Source organism: Thermobia domestica, chromosome 1 (genome assembly GCF_964235325.1).
Source record: "Thermobia domestica chromosome 1, izTheDome1.hap1.1, whole genome shotgun sequence".
NCBI classification, from domain to species: Eukaryota; Metazoa; Arthropoda; class Insecta; order Zygentoma; family Lepismatidae; genus Thermobia; species Thermobia domestica.
Window position 1 is genome coordinate 254,409,739 of NC_137454.1, and position 14,992 is coordinate 254,424,730.

Sequence of the window (14,992 nt, forward strand, 5' to 3'; positions counted from 1 at the left end):
GCCTTAGTATTTCGCTTAGTCTTAAATGAAAAGCATTTAACCAGTAACAGTTTTTGTGCAACAGAAAGTGACTGAAGTGTAAGTGGTAACCGCATTGAGCTTCGACCAAAAAGGCCCGAATTCGAATCTCTCAGTATCAAAATTTTTAAATGCTTCAATTTCAATATCAATCCATTTCAGTGTGATAAAAATGTTCTTCTTCTGTAGGGAAGGAAAGAGACGAGAATGAATTGGAACTTGAGTAGGTTAATGAATGAAGAGGAAGATTTAAACATTTACCTCCTTCAATCGCTGTAGATTTAATATTATAATTTTATTTCGACCATTTTTAACTCATATATGATGAGTGTTTTCCTTTCTTCTCATATGCAGTATGTAATAAAGTAATACATTATATGCACAAACAACGAGTTATAGTATGCGTAATTGATATATGGTGTTGATTAGACAATAAAAATTCTGTATCGTAACAGAAGAAAGCCTATTTCAGTCTTCCCAGTCGTAGAACTGTCTGGTTAGGTTGCATATATGTTCAGAAGTTTGAAAGCAAAACAGAAAGAGATGTACCTCACCTAATGGAATTATAAAGCTCATGGGTCTAGATACTTGGGTGGGTGACGATACAATGTATAAATTTATAATGGTATAGAGTTCGGATTTCTATATGTTCCTGAGAGGGAAAGGCCAGTTATAATGGTATTGGGTTCGAAAAAGATATGTCTCTATTCGGGACGTCAGATATGATGGGAGTTTGGATTGGAATCCTGTGTATCCCAGATTGAGAAAGCCAGATATAAGAGTACGGGTTCGAACCTTGGACCTTTCAAATGAGAAAACCACTTTACGAGATTATTCGGTTCCACAGTCTAGTGGGATCACTAGATAAAAATTAATGAACTGAAATACTGGCCAAATAACAGAAATTCTCTCCCACGGTCTCAGGATCCGGGCGTTATAATAAACTAGGCGTTGGCCGTGTGCCCACCATCACTGTCGTGTCAAGCTGTGGACAACATCATCAAAACCTGTAACAAAGTACATAAAATGGGATCCATATGCTAGTTCCACACCAGATGTGCAGCGGGATACAAAATAAATGTTTTGTTTGCTTCACTTCAAAGATACTATAGCTTATTCAAATCCTGGATCAAGTTGAGTACCGATTTAAGATGATATCTTTCAGCCTCTAAGAAGAGAGCACAAGGTTATTAAATACTTATTGTTATTAATATTAGATATTCTTACTTTTCAAGAAAATAACAAGAACTTGTAAATAAGAAATATGTATTAACTTTAACTTTCACTCAAGAAATCACATATTAATATGAAACAACACAGCAATATTTTGAATATATGCAATTTTCACTTATCAAGAACTTGGCCCATAATATAAATGATTACGCGACGATACCGTTGACGCGCACGATATTCGCGATCGGCGGATGCGTTGATTCGAATGACGATAAAAGTTCACTACAGGTATTTATTTCACTTCCATTAGGATGCGTAAAGATGAGTTTATTTGACATCTCATTATCTGGATTGTAGTAGCGCTCTTCTATAAGTTTCTGTATTCATTTTAAATTCAAAAAAAGTTAACTGAGGGTGTATGATGAAAACACATTGAAGATCACAACATTTTAGAAGTATACGAATTTATCGTTGCACTATTAAAAAATACTTAGTTAAATTTGAACTAATTTTATGAATACTTCCATTTTTGTGAGTTCTCTGGTGCGTTTTACTTCTATGAGAGCGAGACTCCTTTAGGTCTTAGTTTTTCGGAGTTTTGAAATTGCTCTGACACATCGCTTGATGCGTCACATCGTTGCCAGTTAAGCAGCGTAAGAATACACTACCAAACTGAAATATAGTGCAGATAAAACATTAAGTTTTTGCTTCATTGTTTTACTAATAATACATAATGGATAATTCATAGGTTAATTAAAAACATATTGAAGACACTGATACTCCCAATAAAATATGAAATCAATGACTATAGGTAAATTTTACGTTATCACGTAAAATCGGTTCTCACTGCATGAGTCTATACTGCGTGGGCGTTCAGCATGAGAGTAGCAAAATTCCTCGCCTAATTTGGTCTGACGGGAGGAAGTAGGGCTGTCTGGAAAAGTGAGGCACCTTTTGGGTGACAAAATTCCTGTGCTTCTTTCTCCTCCAAATGTTAGCTGGTTGCGTTTTACTTCTAAAATATTAGCGTTGAAAAATACGAGGGTTGATTTAAAAGTTTATGTCTATTCATATCGTTATAAATTAACTGTCAATAAAACAGAAAAGTTAAAAAATGTCAATGTTTATTGATTCATGAACTTAGCTTTTAGTTCAAGACATTTTATATATTCCAATTCTGTAATTTTTGTCGATCCTAACGAGGCTGCTCCCTTGTTCAACTCTTTCAGTAATTGCTGATAATGCACAACGTTCTAGACATCGAGCTAAAAGACACATACAATGTCTGAGTGATATTTAGTGACGAGTACGACGTATTATCGAGTTTGTATTGACCTCCTCTGCTTTCGTCCAAGAACTTTCTTCGATTTATTTGCTCTCAAAACAACCTAAGCTGAAGAAATTGTTTTGACTATGGAATACAAACTACATTGATTGACCAATTACTTACCATCCACTAATGTTACTCAGTTAATTTTCCTTCCAATATTTCGAATACTACACTCGGGTACTCCTCCTCATGAACAAACACAAGCTTATGTCCTTTCTTGCAACAAAATCTTAACTTTTTTTTGTATCAACCATGAAAATTTAAGAACAATTACATATATTATTATCAGTACTAGTAGTCACTTGCTGTTTCTAGTAAATTGGGCATTCATAAATTTTGAACACAAGTAGATTAGTATTTTTGTCAAATAAGTTTTCAAGTGGAAATATGTTTTTAGTGAAATTTTGATAGGTATGTATAGACAATTAAAAAGTAAAACAAAATTAAAATAATTACTGCTGATGAAGTTTATTTTCCAACTTATGTGGTCATCAAATGATTTTATACAATTTATACTGTAAAATATCTGTAGTTCAATTAATGTAAAGAAACACTTAAATGCATAATGTTGTGGAAGTAATAACGTAATTTTTGCTTACAGCTTTTGTAATTTTAAAATAACCCACTAAAATTTGTTGTCGGGTCTCTTTTGTATCCAAGTGTTGATTGCTGGTAGGTTACGAACTTTCTCAATTAAGCCTTTGAAGTTGGGATACTTGTCAAGAATTTTCTGGTCCAATGTAGCTTCAAACATTTCGATAATTGCTGCGAAATACAAATCCACCCATGTAAGCTGAAAATAAGTAACAGTGCGAAAATTTATTTTAAAGACAGAGAAAGTATTTTAAACCTTTTAAACCTTATAGTGAAGTAGATTATAAAGAAACTTACTTAGTAGGATAAACTTGGGTTATATTAACAATTAATCCAACTGAATTCTTTTAATTAAGATTTTAATGACGCTCATAGTTATGAAGCCACATGCTGTAAATACTATATCGCACTCCTTGTTATGCCGTGCTGCTATTATACCAAACTAATATCTAGGAGCTTTCCATATTGGACCAGAATATATATAGACCAATTACGCTTCAAACCTTTAATTAGACTTACTCAATATATCCACAAGGGATCCCTTAAATCACATAGACTATTCTCACAACGGAGTGCTCTCAAACATCTAATAAGGACCATATACAGAGTGGTCCATTTTAATCTTTCCACGGAAATATCTCGAAAATGGTTGAACATAAATAAACTGAACAAAAGCTCAAATAGGAAATACCATGAGGCAAATCGAATATTCTTGCCCTGAAGACGATTCGAACCTGTCACAGACATATATTGCGCTAACCAGTCTAACTCTCATACAATATAAGTAGACCTAGAGCAGGGATCTCCCGGCTGAAATTAAAAAAAAAAAATCTACGTTCTCCTGTAGAACTACAGCAAAGGGTTTAACAGTGAGCATTTATCTGTTTGCTCCTATTAAAATGTCAGCTGACGTGGGTTACTTCCAAAGGTCAAAACAACAAAAATTACAATACTTGGTTATGCAGTATAAAGTAGTGTCCGGTTGCAGCCACACACCATAACATTGCACAGCCGAAAATTGGATACCATGACGATAATAGACTGATGCGTTTTATATGAAGAATTCCTCAACCGTTTATTGGACTGCCTGTTCAGCAGGGAAGCTTTGCCACGAAGTAATCGAGATGCTGCAGGAAGTTGTAGTCGATGGAAGAAATGTCAGGAGAATACAGTCAGCAGGAAAGAATTTAATACTGAAACTCATAGAGAACCTGTACCAGTCTTTGAGCATACAATTTCTTACCACATGAGGATGTCATATCTGTTGATCATTATTAAATGTGCTTTCAGATAAGTTTGCTGTGCATTTTATGGAGATCAGCACTCTAATGATCCGCAATGATGGTTTCACTTCGACAGAAAAAGATATGATAGATCATCCTCACCACAGACATAACAGTGATACGACACACACACACACACACACACACACACACACACACCATACACCAGTAACAACAACTTCTGGAGAAAATATGATTCTGGACGTTCATCACGATTGAACTACTGTCCTGGCAGTTTACAACTGTTGTAGCAGACCATTTTTTTAAAATCAGAAATGACAATATGATACAGAAAACTAGTTGGTGTGTGTCGACTCGTGTGAAAATCTTAAGTACAACTTTTTATAATACCAATTACGTGGAAGTCCGAACAGTGATTCGGTACTCTTTTACAATTTTTTCGAGGATCCACTTCCACAGTGATTTTGAGAACAAGTTATTGGTCGGTGACCAAGGAATTCATTATTAATATTGTGTTACTGGCACAAACTTTCACAAACCCAAGGTGTATGGTGCGTACAATCATCATTCCTGGTAAATTGAACTTGTGTGTTCGTAAGTAGATGTGGAGAATGTCCCAGTTTGAACTCATAATGAAAAACTCTCAATTGTGTGTTCTGTATGGCACACTTTTACATGAACTCTTTAGCAACACATTGGTTTCTGTCGTACGGCTTGATCTTAGTCCATTAAATCGTTGTATTACAGAGGATGGTTTCCAACCAGACTTTCAATCGTAATCAATCGTAACAACCTAATATAGCGTTTTATTAGATACAATTCGTAACACATCGAGTGACATATCATTTAAGTGTAGATCAACGATATACTCATACATATTATGTACTGTCAATTCGTATTGTTTCTCAATTTCTAAAATATTTTAAAGAAAACTTCAAAAATGAGACCTACAGACTAGAGATGCAAGGGCTCGGAAAAAAACCGGCTTTTTTGGAAAAAAACTCGTTTTTTTCTGCTTCGCTTTTTTGCTTGGGAAATTTTGGGCTTTTTTCAAAATTCTGCTTTAAATTGATAAACCAGATTTTGTTTAACTTCTCTATAAGACAAAAAGTCATTTAATTAGTGGCTGATGTCGATAATAATATAAAACCTCGAAAATAAACCATGAATTTCGAAAAGATATTTCAAACAGTTTTACTTCTCAACATATTTACATTATGAATTCCAAAGGATTAACCAATGTATATAATAAGATTTTTTTAACCTCCTACATACAAAAGTAAGCAGGGTTGGCAAGAACCGTGGTTGTTTTTGAAAATGCCAAAACCCCGTTTTGGGGGGGGGAGTTTAAACTAGGTTTTTTTGGTTTAAACCAGGCTTTTTTGGGTTTAGATATTTTGCTTTATGTATTTATATTACATATCGACCGAAATAAGTTTGTTTCGCCTTGGTGCTATTATGCAACAATGGGGTTATGCTGGAAGAGGTCACATAAGCTTAAAGAAGTCCTGTCAGTAAATTTCTTAAATTGAGAAACACCCGCCCTAGCCATCGGGAAAACCCCGTCATTACTCTAAATGTAAAACAATAACGGAAAAATCCTGTTATTGCTTTGCATGTAAAATTTAAAGGCCAACATATCATAATCAGTACGCTAAAACTGAGGTATTAAATTACAAATTTAGTACGTACATATCATTGAAAGTCCAATCTAAGCTAATGTTGGAAGCTACGTAGGCAATCGATAAATTTTGCCAATTTCTATCAATATATTTAAGTAACCTTGGCTTCTTTATAAAACAACAGGCATTCAGGCATGCAGAAATATAGGATTTGGTTTCGTTTCGTATGTTCAGGTTTAACATCCTTACGTAATACCGAGGTTATCAAGAAGAAGACTTTCGCTTAAAGTGACAGCCGAACCGTTACTTTGTTTACGCATGGAAAAAGGGTTGTGGTTCGACCGAGAATTTAACATGGGACACCTTGATTAAAAGGTGAAAAGGAAATAAAACTAATGCAGATGGTTTAATGTGGGGAAACGTCACCATGAAGTTCACACGATTCGCATTTTTCGTTCTTTTTTTTTTTTTTTGTTTAAACCAGTTGTTTATTTTAAAAAAGAAAAAAAACCAGCTGGTGTAAACCAGCCAACCCTAAAAGTAAATACTTATTTTTTTAAAAAAATACACAAATAACTAGCAAAATTCTATGTGGTATTTTTCAAAATATTCCATACCCTCTTTTTGGAACAAAATAATTTAAAATAAAACAAAAAAATACTTAGATTTATATGATACACTTAAAGGCTGCACATCTAGAGCTCTTGGTTTTATATATTATTGAAATTCTACAGTTTTATATAACCACCATCACGGTTTACTCAGTTCTCAAGTTTTCTGAATTTTTAACAAGAGGAATTCAACATATGAAGGGTATGAGGTAAGAACATGGTAACCCACAATTTTACTATTTTAAGAAATTAGAGATTTTCTGCTGCACAATCCGTTTTGAAAGTCGGAAAGCTAAGTTTTCACATAAGACTATACATGAAGGATTAAACGAAGCGGTATGCGTTGCTGTCTATCTGGTGCCGCATAACTCAGCAATTAAAAATTTGTTAGTTATCATGTTCTTGGCTCACACACTTCATATCATTATGGAACCCTCCTCACCCCACCACCACCCGAAAGAAAAGGACTACGGAATATATTTAACTTAAGATAAATACAAAACAAACATGACTGAGTGGAGCTTTTGCGCTTCTATCGGGAAGTCCGGGATTCAACTCAGCATTCGACCATTCTGACAAAGCTTTTCTTCATTCCATCTGTGAAGTAGAAATAGTGCGTGTACTGTGAGAAATAGTGTTGGCCGACTTCCTTTCTTATTGTTTTTAAATCGTTATTATTACTAATTACCAGCAGTGACGGTTTTGCGAAGGTTAGGGGGGCGGTCTTTCGGACTGAAGCCTGTTTCCCAAAATTACTTAATGTCTAAAACAAACGAAATATCTATTAGTCATGCCTTTACTCATAAACTTTAAGCTCCCGTCAAGTAAAAATTACGAATGTTTAGAAAAACTAAACATTAGTAAGACAAAAAACTCTCAAAATACTTTTCTAAATCCGCCACTGATTCTCAGTATAAAATGATCTTCAATGAGGTTGTATCCGGAAGATTATCGCTAAATATATAAACGAAACGAAATATTAGCTATGCCTGTACTCATAGACTTCAAGCTCCTCCCAAATAAAATTAGGATATTTTAGAAAACGAAACAGAGAAATCCCTCCCAAAGTACTTTTCTAAATCCGCTACTGATTACTTGTATAAATTAGTATTCAAGGTTGTATCCGGAAAATTGCTAAGTCGTTGCACAGCTACAGTATAACAGAAATGTGGAAGTACGGTTTGACGGATATATTGAAAAACGTACGGTTTGACGGAAATATTGAAAAACGTACGCTTTGACGGATATATAGAAAAACGTAAGTTTAACTTTTGCGCTAGAAGTTAGGGTACTAAGCTCTTAGAAATGAAACACGGATGACAAACTGAAATGATCCCGAGAAGAAAAAAATGTCGGTAACTCAAAAGTTAAAATAAAACTAAATAGCCTCTAAAATTACCCTCAAATACTACATTCTTCATGTTAGCTTTAATTCGTAAAACATGTGCTCCATCCATCTTGCTGGTGAATTTTAGAGCGAAATATGGCATTTAGGTCATGGAATTCTTATCTAACTATAGAATATACTATAAGAAAGCTATTTAGATAGAAAAATCATGAAAATGAAAAAAGCCAAAATTTCCAAAATTCTCGTTTTTTCCCCAAAAAAAGCCGGCTTTTTATGTGAAAAAAACCATCGATTCAAAAAAGCCGGCTTTTTTGCATCTCTACTACAGACTGACGTCGAACTCTAACTACTAGATATGCCTTGAGATGTTCCAGTCATATTCTCATCCGTGCGGCTTTCTGTTCGTCGGCGAAGCGTTGGGGTATCTTTTGAGCGCAGATTTTCAGGTACAGAAGCTCTCGACTACTGTGTTTTACCATCATGTTTACAGTGTCATTTTTTTTTCATAATTGACCATAGATACCTGCCCAGGCTGTGGAAGATCCGCCATACATATCCGTTTACCACAAAACTTGGCAAACTACATGAACAGTGTTTTTTTTTTTTTTTTTCCGAATAAGTGTCTCCATATACCGCTTGCATTCAACGAAATATTGCACTTGTCAAAGATTTTTGCTCAGGAATTGAACCACGCTACGATGTATCTACTACACATCACACTTTCTTAAAGTTTTTCTAATACCATAGAGTAAATAATGAATAATAATGAATTGTATTCATTATTTAGTACAATGTTTATATCTAGACATGTTAGGAAGGAAAGTTCCTCCCCTCAAACCTCTAGAATTCTCCTTAAAACTTAGGTGATGAATGTGGCCTACCCTTTAGAACTTTAGCTTCCACTCCAAAATCGGGATTCAGATAAAGCACTATTTACTCTATGCTTCTACTCAGCATATTTCAGCACCTTTCCGGTTTACCTATTCTGGTTATTACTGCACATAAAACCATACAATGCGGCCTCCTCTTGGCGACTCCATCAATTATTTTCAGTAGCGCCAGTTTTGTTTCAATTGAGAAACTAACATATCACACGAATGTGCTGTTTAGTAATTGATTTTCCTAAATTTGAGTTAAGTGTTTGAAATTTGCTCACGAGTGTCAACACAGTTGACTCAATGGCTCTAGAGCTCGATAAAAAATGTGATTCTTCACTGCTAGTACCTTTACCAATAATGCATGTAATCAGTTCATCTTTTGATTGTACGAGCATCTGGTGCACAACTTTGTATGTGAAAAAATTCGTAACATAGCGGCCTTAGCTGAATTGCCAAGGTAATATGACAATTCAGGTACAATAAAATCCCTCAGCAAAGTTGCACTTCCATAAATATTCTAGCAGGCAATGGAAAGTCCAGTTATACTGAGAAAAAGTTTACTCTTGACTGCCTGGACAGAACCATTGCACCCAGACACCGTTGGATTTTCCCTGAAACTGCGATGAATCCTCGTCCGTATCCAACATCAGTTATGAGTTAAGTCACAACATTCAGCGGTAGTAATACGAGTTGTTGCCTGAGTAGTATTGGTGCAGACTATAAACGTATGGAAAGAGAGTTTGGACAGAGAGTGCATTTGTACAACTGTACTGTACAGAAAGTGAAACATCCGAACAGATTAACAGGGGACGCGAAAACGTGATTGGACAGAAAAAAATGTAGACAACACCCGTATTTTATTTAACCGTCAGGTAAAATGCCCTTGATAGCAGTAGACTATAAACAATTGTCTTCCATCCCTTTCCCAGCTTTAATTGTGAGATCGCCCTAGACATAGGTCACCATTTGGCAATTGTCTGTTGTCGAATGTCTATTTCCCGTACACTGTTCTGTGACAAGTAATATAAAAATGGGACATTCTATTTCCAGTACCAGTACGCATTTCCTTAGATAGTGATCCTCAATGTATATCTCTACCCGTAACATGGTAGCCTTTAACAACTCATTTCTTTACTTCTTTCATTGTGATCTGTGGTGGCACCAGTGGCGTATTTTATGGGCAACCGAAGCTACCGGCGGTAGGCCTGCAACAATAATAAATAAAGTTATATAACACGTATAAATTAATTAAAAATAATACTTTACAGTTTATTATCTTCTTTTCATGGTACTTTCTTTCATTCTCTATATTTTCGCAAACATAAATACGTACTAAGGCAGCCCTTAACGCTTAGAACGCAATCTCTCTCGCTTTCGTAAACACTGATGATTTGACAACTCCTGGGAAACCGCAGACGTCTGCAAGCAGAGAGAAACGTGTAACTGATTGCGCGCCTACGTAGGTTCCCCTGTAACAGTATACTAGCAAGGCACGGGATGGCAACCAAGCAGGTTATCTCTCTGTTGATCGGTTTCTGTAAGCGAAGTGAGTGAATTGAAGTTAAGAACAATGACATAGCAGCCATTTTGAGGCTATCTGAGAATTTCGGGGCGTATTTCGTAGCGCTTTGCGTCAACGCAATGTAAATTTGCGTTTTACATTGCGATTCTTGTTAGCTGAGTCCGCTGAAATGAGGCCCATAGACAGTATTGTAGATTGGAGAATGTGTTAATTTCTATTACTCTGGTGAGGATTGTGAGTAATATCTAGCGGGAAAATGAAATACTATGAAGAAAATTATCAATTTTTATTTTTGTTACCAAGTAAATTGATTATAGAACGTTTTTTGTAAGGTTAAAATCAATACACTAATTGAGTTAAGACCAAATAGCAAAATCACTATGCATATTTCGTGATGCAAATTTATGAACGAAAAATATTGCATGGGATAACCGAGCATATTCCGTAACTGTTTGCATTAACAACGCAAAATTTGCAATTTAGGTAGCGATAATGGACATAACAATGTTCCCAGCTGGCCGAATCCAGGAAATATGAAGAGCAAATGCACGAAATTCACTGTTGATATAAAGACAGACTGATACATGAAAGATGGAGGCCATAGGCCGAGCAAACGCGGTGGTCTGAGGGCGGAGTGCTCAGCTAGCCAAAGTTTCAATATAAAATTATATATGTAAATCTACAACTAGCAAGATTAGTATATGCATCATAATCATAATACTATTTGTTTTAGTGATACCTCCGAAATTTTGAAAAGTTGTTCAAATAAAACTTAAAATTGCGTTTTCAGTCTCCACATTACCAAACACTACCCCAAACACTGAGGGCCTCCGGACCTCCCGAAAAGTTTAGTTGTTAAAAGAAACACTAAAATTGCGTTTTAGTTTCCCCACTGCCGAAAACTTTTCGGGGGAGGACCCCCGGCCCCACCCCGAAATGAAATACTCGCTACTCCACTATGCGTGTATTAAATGTAGTAAATATCTACAGTACTATATAATTTCATACTAGCAAGCCAATCTAACAAGTTTTGACATGTACTTCGAAGAACTGAACACTTTTCGAAAATATAGGTGATGTAACTGACCCGCTTGCCCCACCCTGCAGGCAGCCATGCATACAAGAATAATTATACTTTAAGATGTGTTTTAAAAATTTAGCAAAAGCTACTAACAATCCTTATATTGTGAATAATATTAGAGAATGACGCCTTAAATGCGTCATAACAACCATAAATAGACTTTTTTTTTGTTCAATTTGGAATACACGAATTGACTTTCGAAAGTTATTTTGCAATTTAAGGTTAAAATAATAGGCTCTACTTGCACTATGTGTTAATATGACTGAATAAAACAACACCTGCGTATAATTTCTTATAAAAAGTCCCCCGTTACTAAAGGCATGCTTGAAAATGAACGAATTCATCTTAGGGGAATGTGAGAGGTGTTGGGGTGTGCAGAATATTCTGTGGACATAATATATATGTTTACAACAGAAGTTGTAAACGTAAAAAATAAAGAAACTACTGAAGCATTACATTCAGAAAATATCTCCTTATGTCCGGAAACTTAATACAAACTATCCATTTACTATTTATGGAGAGGCCATCCCTCCCTTGGAGTCCATGGATGTACCTGTATTGCAATAGACTATGTTGTTAGGCATAGGGACCACAACACACTTGTTTGCTCTGAAGCCTAATGTGCTATTAAAACGGCACCGGGGAGTAGATTAGACTGAAGAGTAGAGTAGACGGCACTAGCGCGGGGCCCCCTCAGGCGCGGGGCTCGATTGGGAGCAATCGGTCCAATCGGCTTAAGGCCGGCCCTGTATGATGGGATTTCATTTACGGTGGAAAACATTAATGGTCTCAAAGCAAAAGTTCAAATAAAACACACCAACCACTTTCTGTTCATTGTTATGCATATTTATTATTATTACACTCGTGCTCATAAATTAAGGATAATGCGGATACATGGTGAAACAACGCTCTGGTGGGCGGTTTTCGGTTGGAAATCACCTCGGGGTATTACCATGCGGTGCATTTGACGATTCGGTGCGGTGCAGTCGTCGCACGGTGGCGCTGTCAGCAGTCCTAATACGCAGAAGTGTGTTGGTGCATGTCAGAGTACGGTGCAGTGTGTAAGTGTGCAGATGTTATCAGACGTGCTAATGGTGACTGTGTGTTGAAAATGGCTCAAAGAACACATATTGATGATGTTATGAGGGGTAGAATAAAAGGGCGACTGGAGGCTGGTCAAACACAGCAGGTCGTAGCATGGGCCCTCCGTGTACCACAAAGTGTGATCTCTAGATTATGGCAACGATTCCAGCAGACAGGAAACGTGTCCAGGCGCTACAGTACGGGACGTCCACAGTGTACAACACCACAAGAAGACCGATATCTCACCATCAGTGCCCGCAGACGGCTACGGAATACAGCAGGTAGCCTTGCTCGGGAACTTGCCACAGCCACTGGAACAGTTGTCTCCCGACACACAGTCTACAGACGACTGAACAGACATGGTTTATTCGCCCGGAGACCTGCAAGGTGCATTCCACTGACCCCTGTTCACAGGAGAGCCCTAAAGCCTGGTGTCAAGAACACAGTACATGGTCAATGGAAGAGTGGCCCCAGGTTATGTTCACGGACGAGTCCAGGTATAGTCTGAACAGTGATTCTGGCCGGGTTATCATCTGGCGTGAACCAGGAACCAGATATCAACCCCATAATGTCCTTGAAAGGGACCTGTATGGAGGTAGTGGTTTGATGGTGTGGGGTGGGATTATGATTGGTTCACGTACACCCCTGCATGTCTTCGACAGAGGAACTGTAACAGGTCAGGTGTATCGGGATGTCATTTTGCATTAGTATGTTCGCCTTTTCAGGGGTACAGTAGGTCCCACCTTCCTCCTGATGGATGATAACGCACGGCCCCACCGAGCTGCCATCGTGGAGGAGTACCGTGAAACAGAAGATATCAGGCGAATAGAGTGGCCTGCCTGTTCTCCAGACCTAAACCCCATCGAAAATGCCTGGGATGCTCTCGGTCGACGTATCGCTGCACATCTTCAAACCCCTATGACACTTCAGGAACTCCGACACGTACTGGTGCAAGAATGGGGGGCTATACCCCGGCAGCTCCTCGACCACCTGATCCAGAGTATGCCAACCCGTTGTGCGGCCTGTGTACGTGTGTATGGTGATCATATCCCATATTGATGTCGGGGTACATGCGCAGGAAACAGTGGCGTTGTGTAGCACATGTGTTTCTCAACTTATCACCAATACCGTGGATACCGTGGAAACCGTGGATATCACCAATACCGTGGTGCCGATGTGTTTCGTTTGTTCGTATGTTGTGTTCACTATGTGCCTATGCTATTAGCACCAGTTTTGTGTAGTGCTACGTTGTGTAGTACCACAATCAGCAATTATCCTTAATTTTTGAGCATGAGTGTATTATTATTATTATTATTATTATTATTATTATTATTATTATTATTATTATTATTATTATTATTATTATTATTAATAATAATAATAATAATAATAATACACAAGGTCAGTGGTAGCTCATGCTTTCAAACTAGTGTACATCACTGGGTGGCATCATTGTAGAGCGCGAATTTCTCGCGCTTGGAGTCCCTGATTCGATCCCAGCTCCCACAAATTTTTTCCTTAAATTTAGTGTCCTATTGTACAGGTTTTACGCCGTGCAGCAGCCAAACTCTCCGGTTGACTACTTATTTCACATAGACGTGGTTACAAACGTGTCCTATAGCTGATTTTCTATGTTCGCTGTATGCTGTCTTCTACCTAGGTACTTTCACCCGCTTGGTCCGGAAGTTACCAGATTAACGCAGAGCATTCCAGATTGCAAGATATATTTTTTTTTTCATCCGTATAGAATGGAAGGTTTGATCGGAATTTGAACTTTTTCTACGATACTTCTATCAGGTACATTCTCTGTGTGTATGTTCTTTTCAGAGCTATATCAGCTTCAACAAAATGTCTATTGAATTACCGTACTAATCATGAGCGCCACTTATGTCATGGGTGTGATGAAGAGAGTCAACGTTGTGAATGTAATTGGCAAATCATTCTTCCATTCTTGTAACAATTAACATTAACAACTCTTTTTAACAGTTTTTAATTAATGAAACTGTATAATTGATTACAGTTTAGGGTTTCTTTAATTCCATTTTAGAAGGAAAGCCTAAGAGTTTCCGAAGTGGCGGCTCTTGAGGGAACCTAATATCGATAAAAATTTAAACTTTTACCACTACAAGCTAAAGAAAGAATATTTACTTAATGTACTAATTGTATACGTCAATTAAGATATTAGATTGTCTTCGTTTAACTTATAGTGATCAGTGACAGAGTGGATCATGGGTCACGACTTTTGACCAGGTCATCTAGATCTAGGCCATACAAACATAGACAGACCTGGTAAGCCAGAAGCAGCCAAAAGAAGCATTACTGCAAAATTTTATAGTTGATAATTGATGTCCAGAATTCGAGCTCGATCTCTTTTATTTGATTTGCGCTCCTGTTGTGACATTTCTCAACCAAGATACCATATTTTCAATAATAGGTCTATAAATATAGTTTCATGCTTATTTGTTTTTCCTTACTGAAAAATAATACA

At 37.0% G+C, this 14,992-nt stretch overlaps 1 protein-coding gene across 1 annotated transcript in view; it reads right to left on the reverse strand.

Annotated features, from left to right (window-relative positions):
- Positions 1-2,970: 2,970 nt before the first annotated feature.
- Positions 2,971-14,992, reverse strand: part of LOC145660508 (glutathione S-transferase-like) — a 53,695-nt gene continuing 41,673 nt past the window's right edge. Inside the window, exon 5 of the mRNA XM_081725655.1 lies at positions 2,971-3,314. Coding sequence (XP_081581781.1) covers positions 3,147-3,314 — 168 coding nt within the window. The 3' untranslated portion in view covers positions 2,971-3,146. The remainder of the gene's footprint in view (positions 3,315-14,992) is intronic.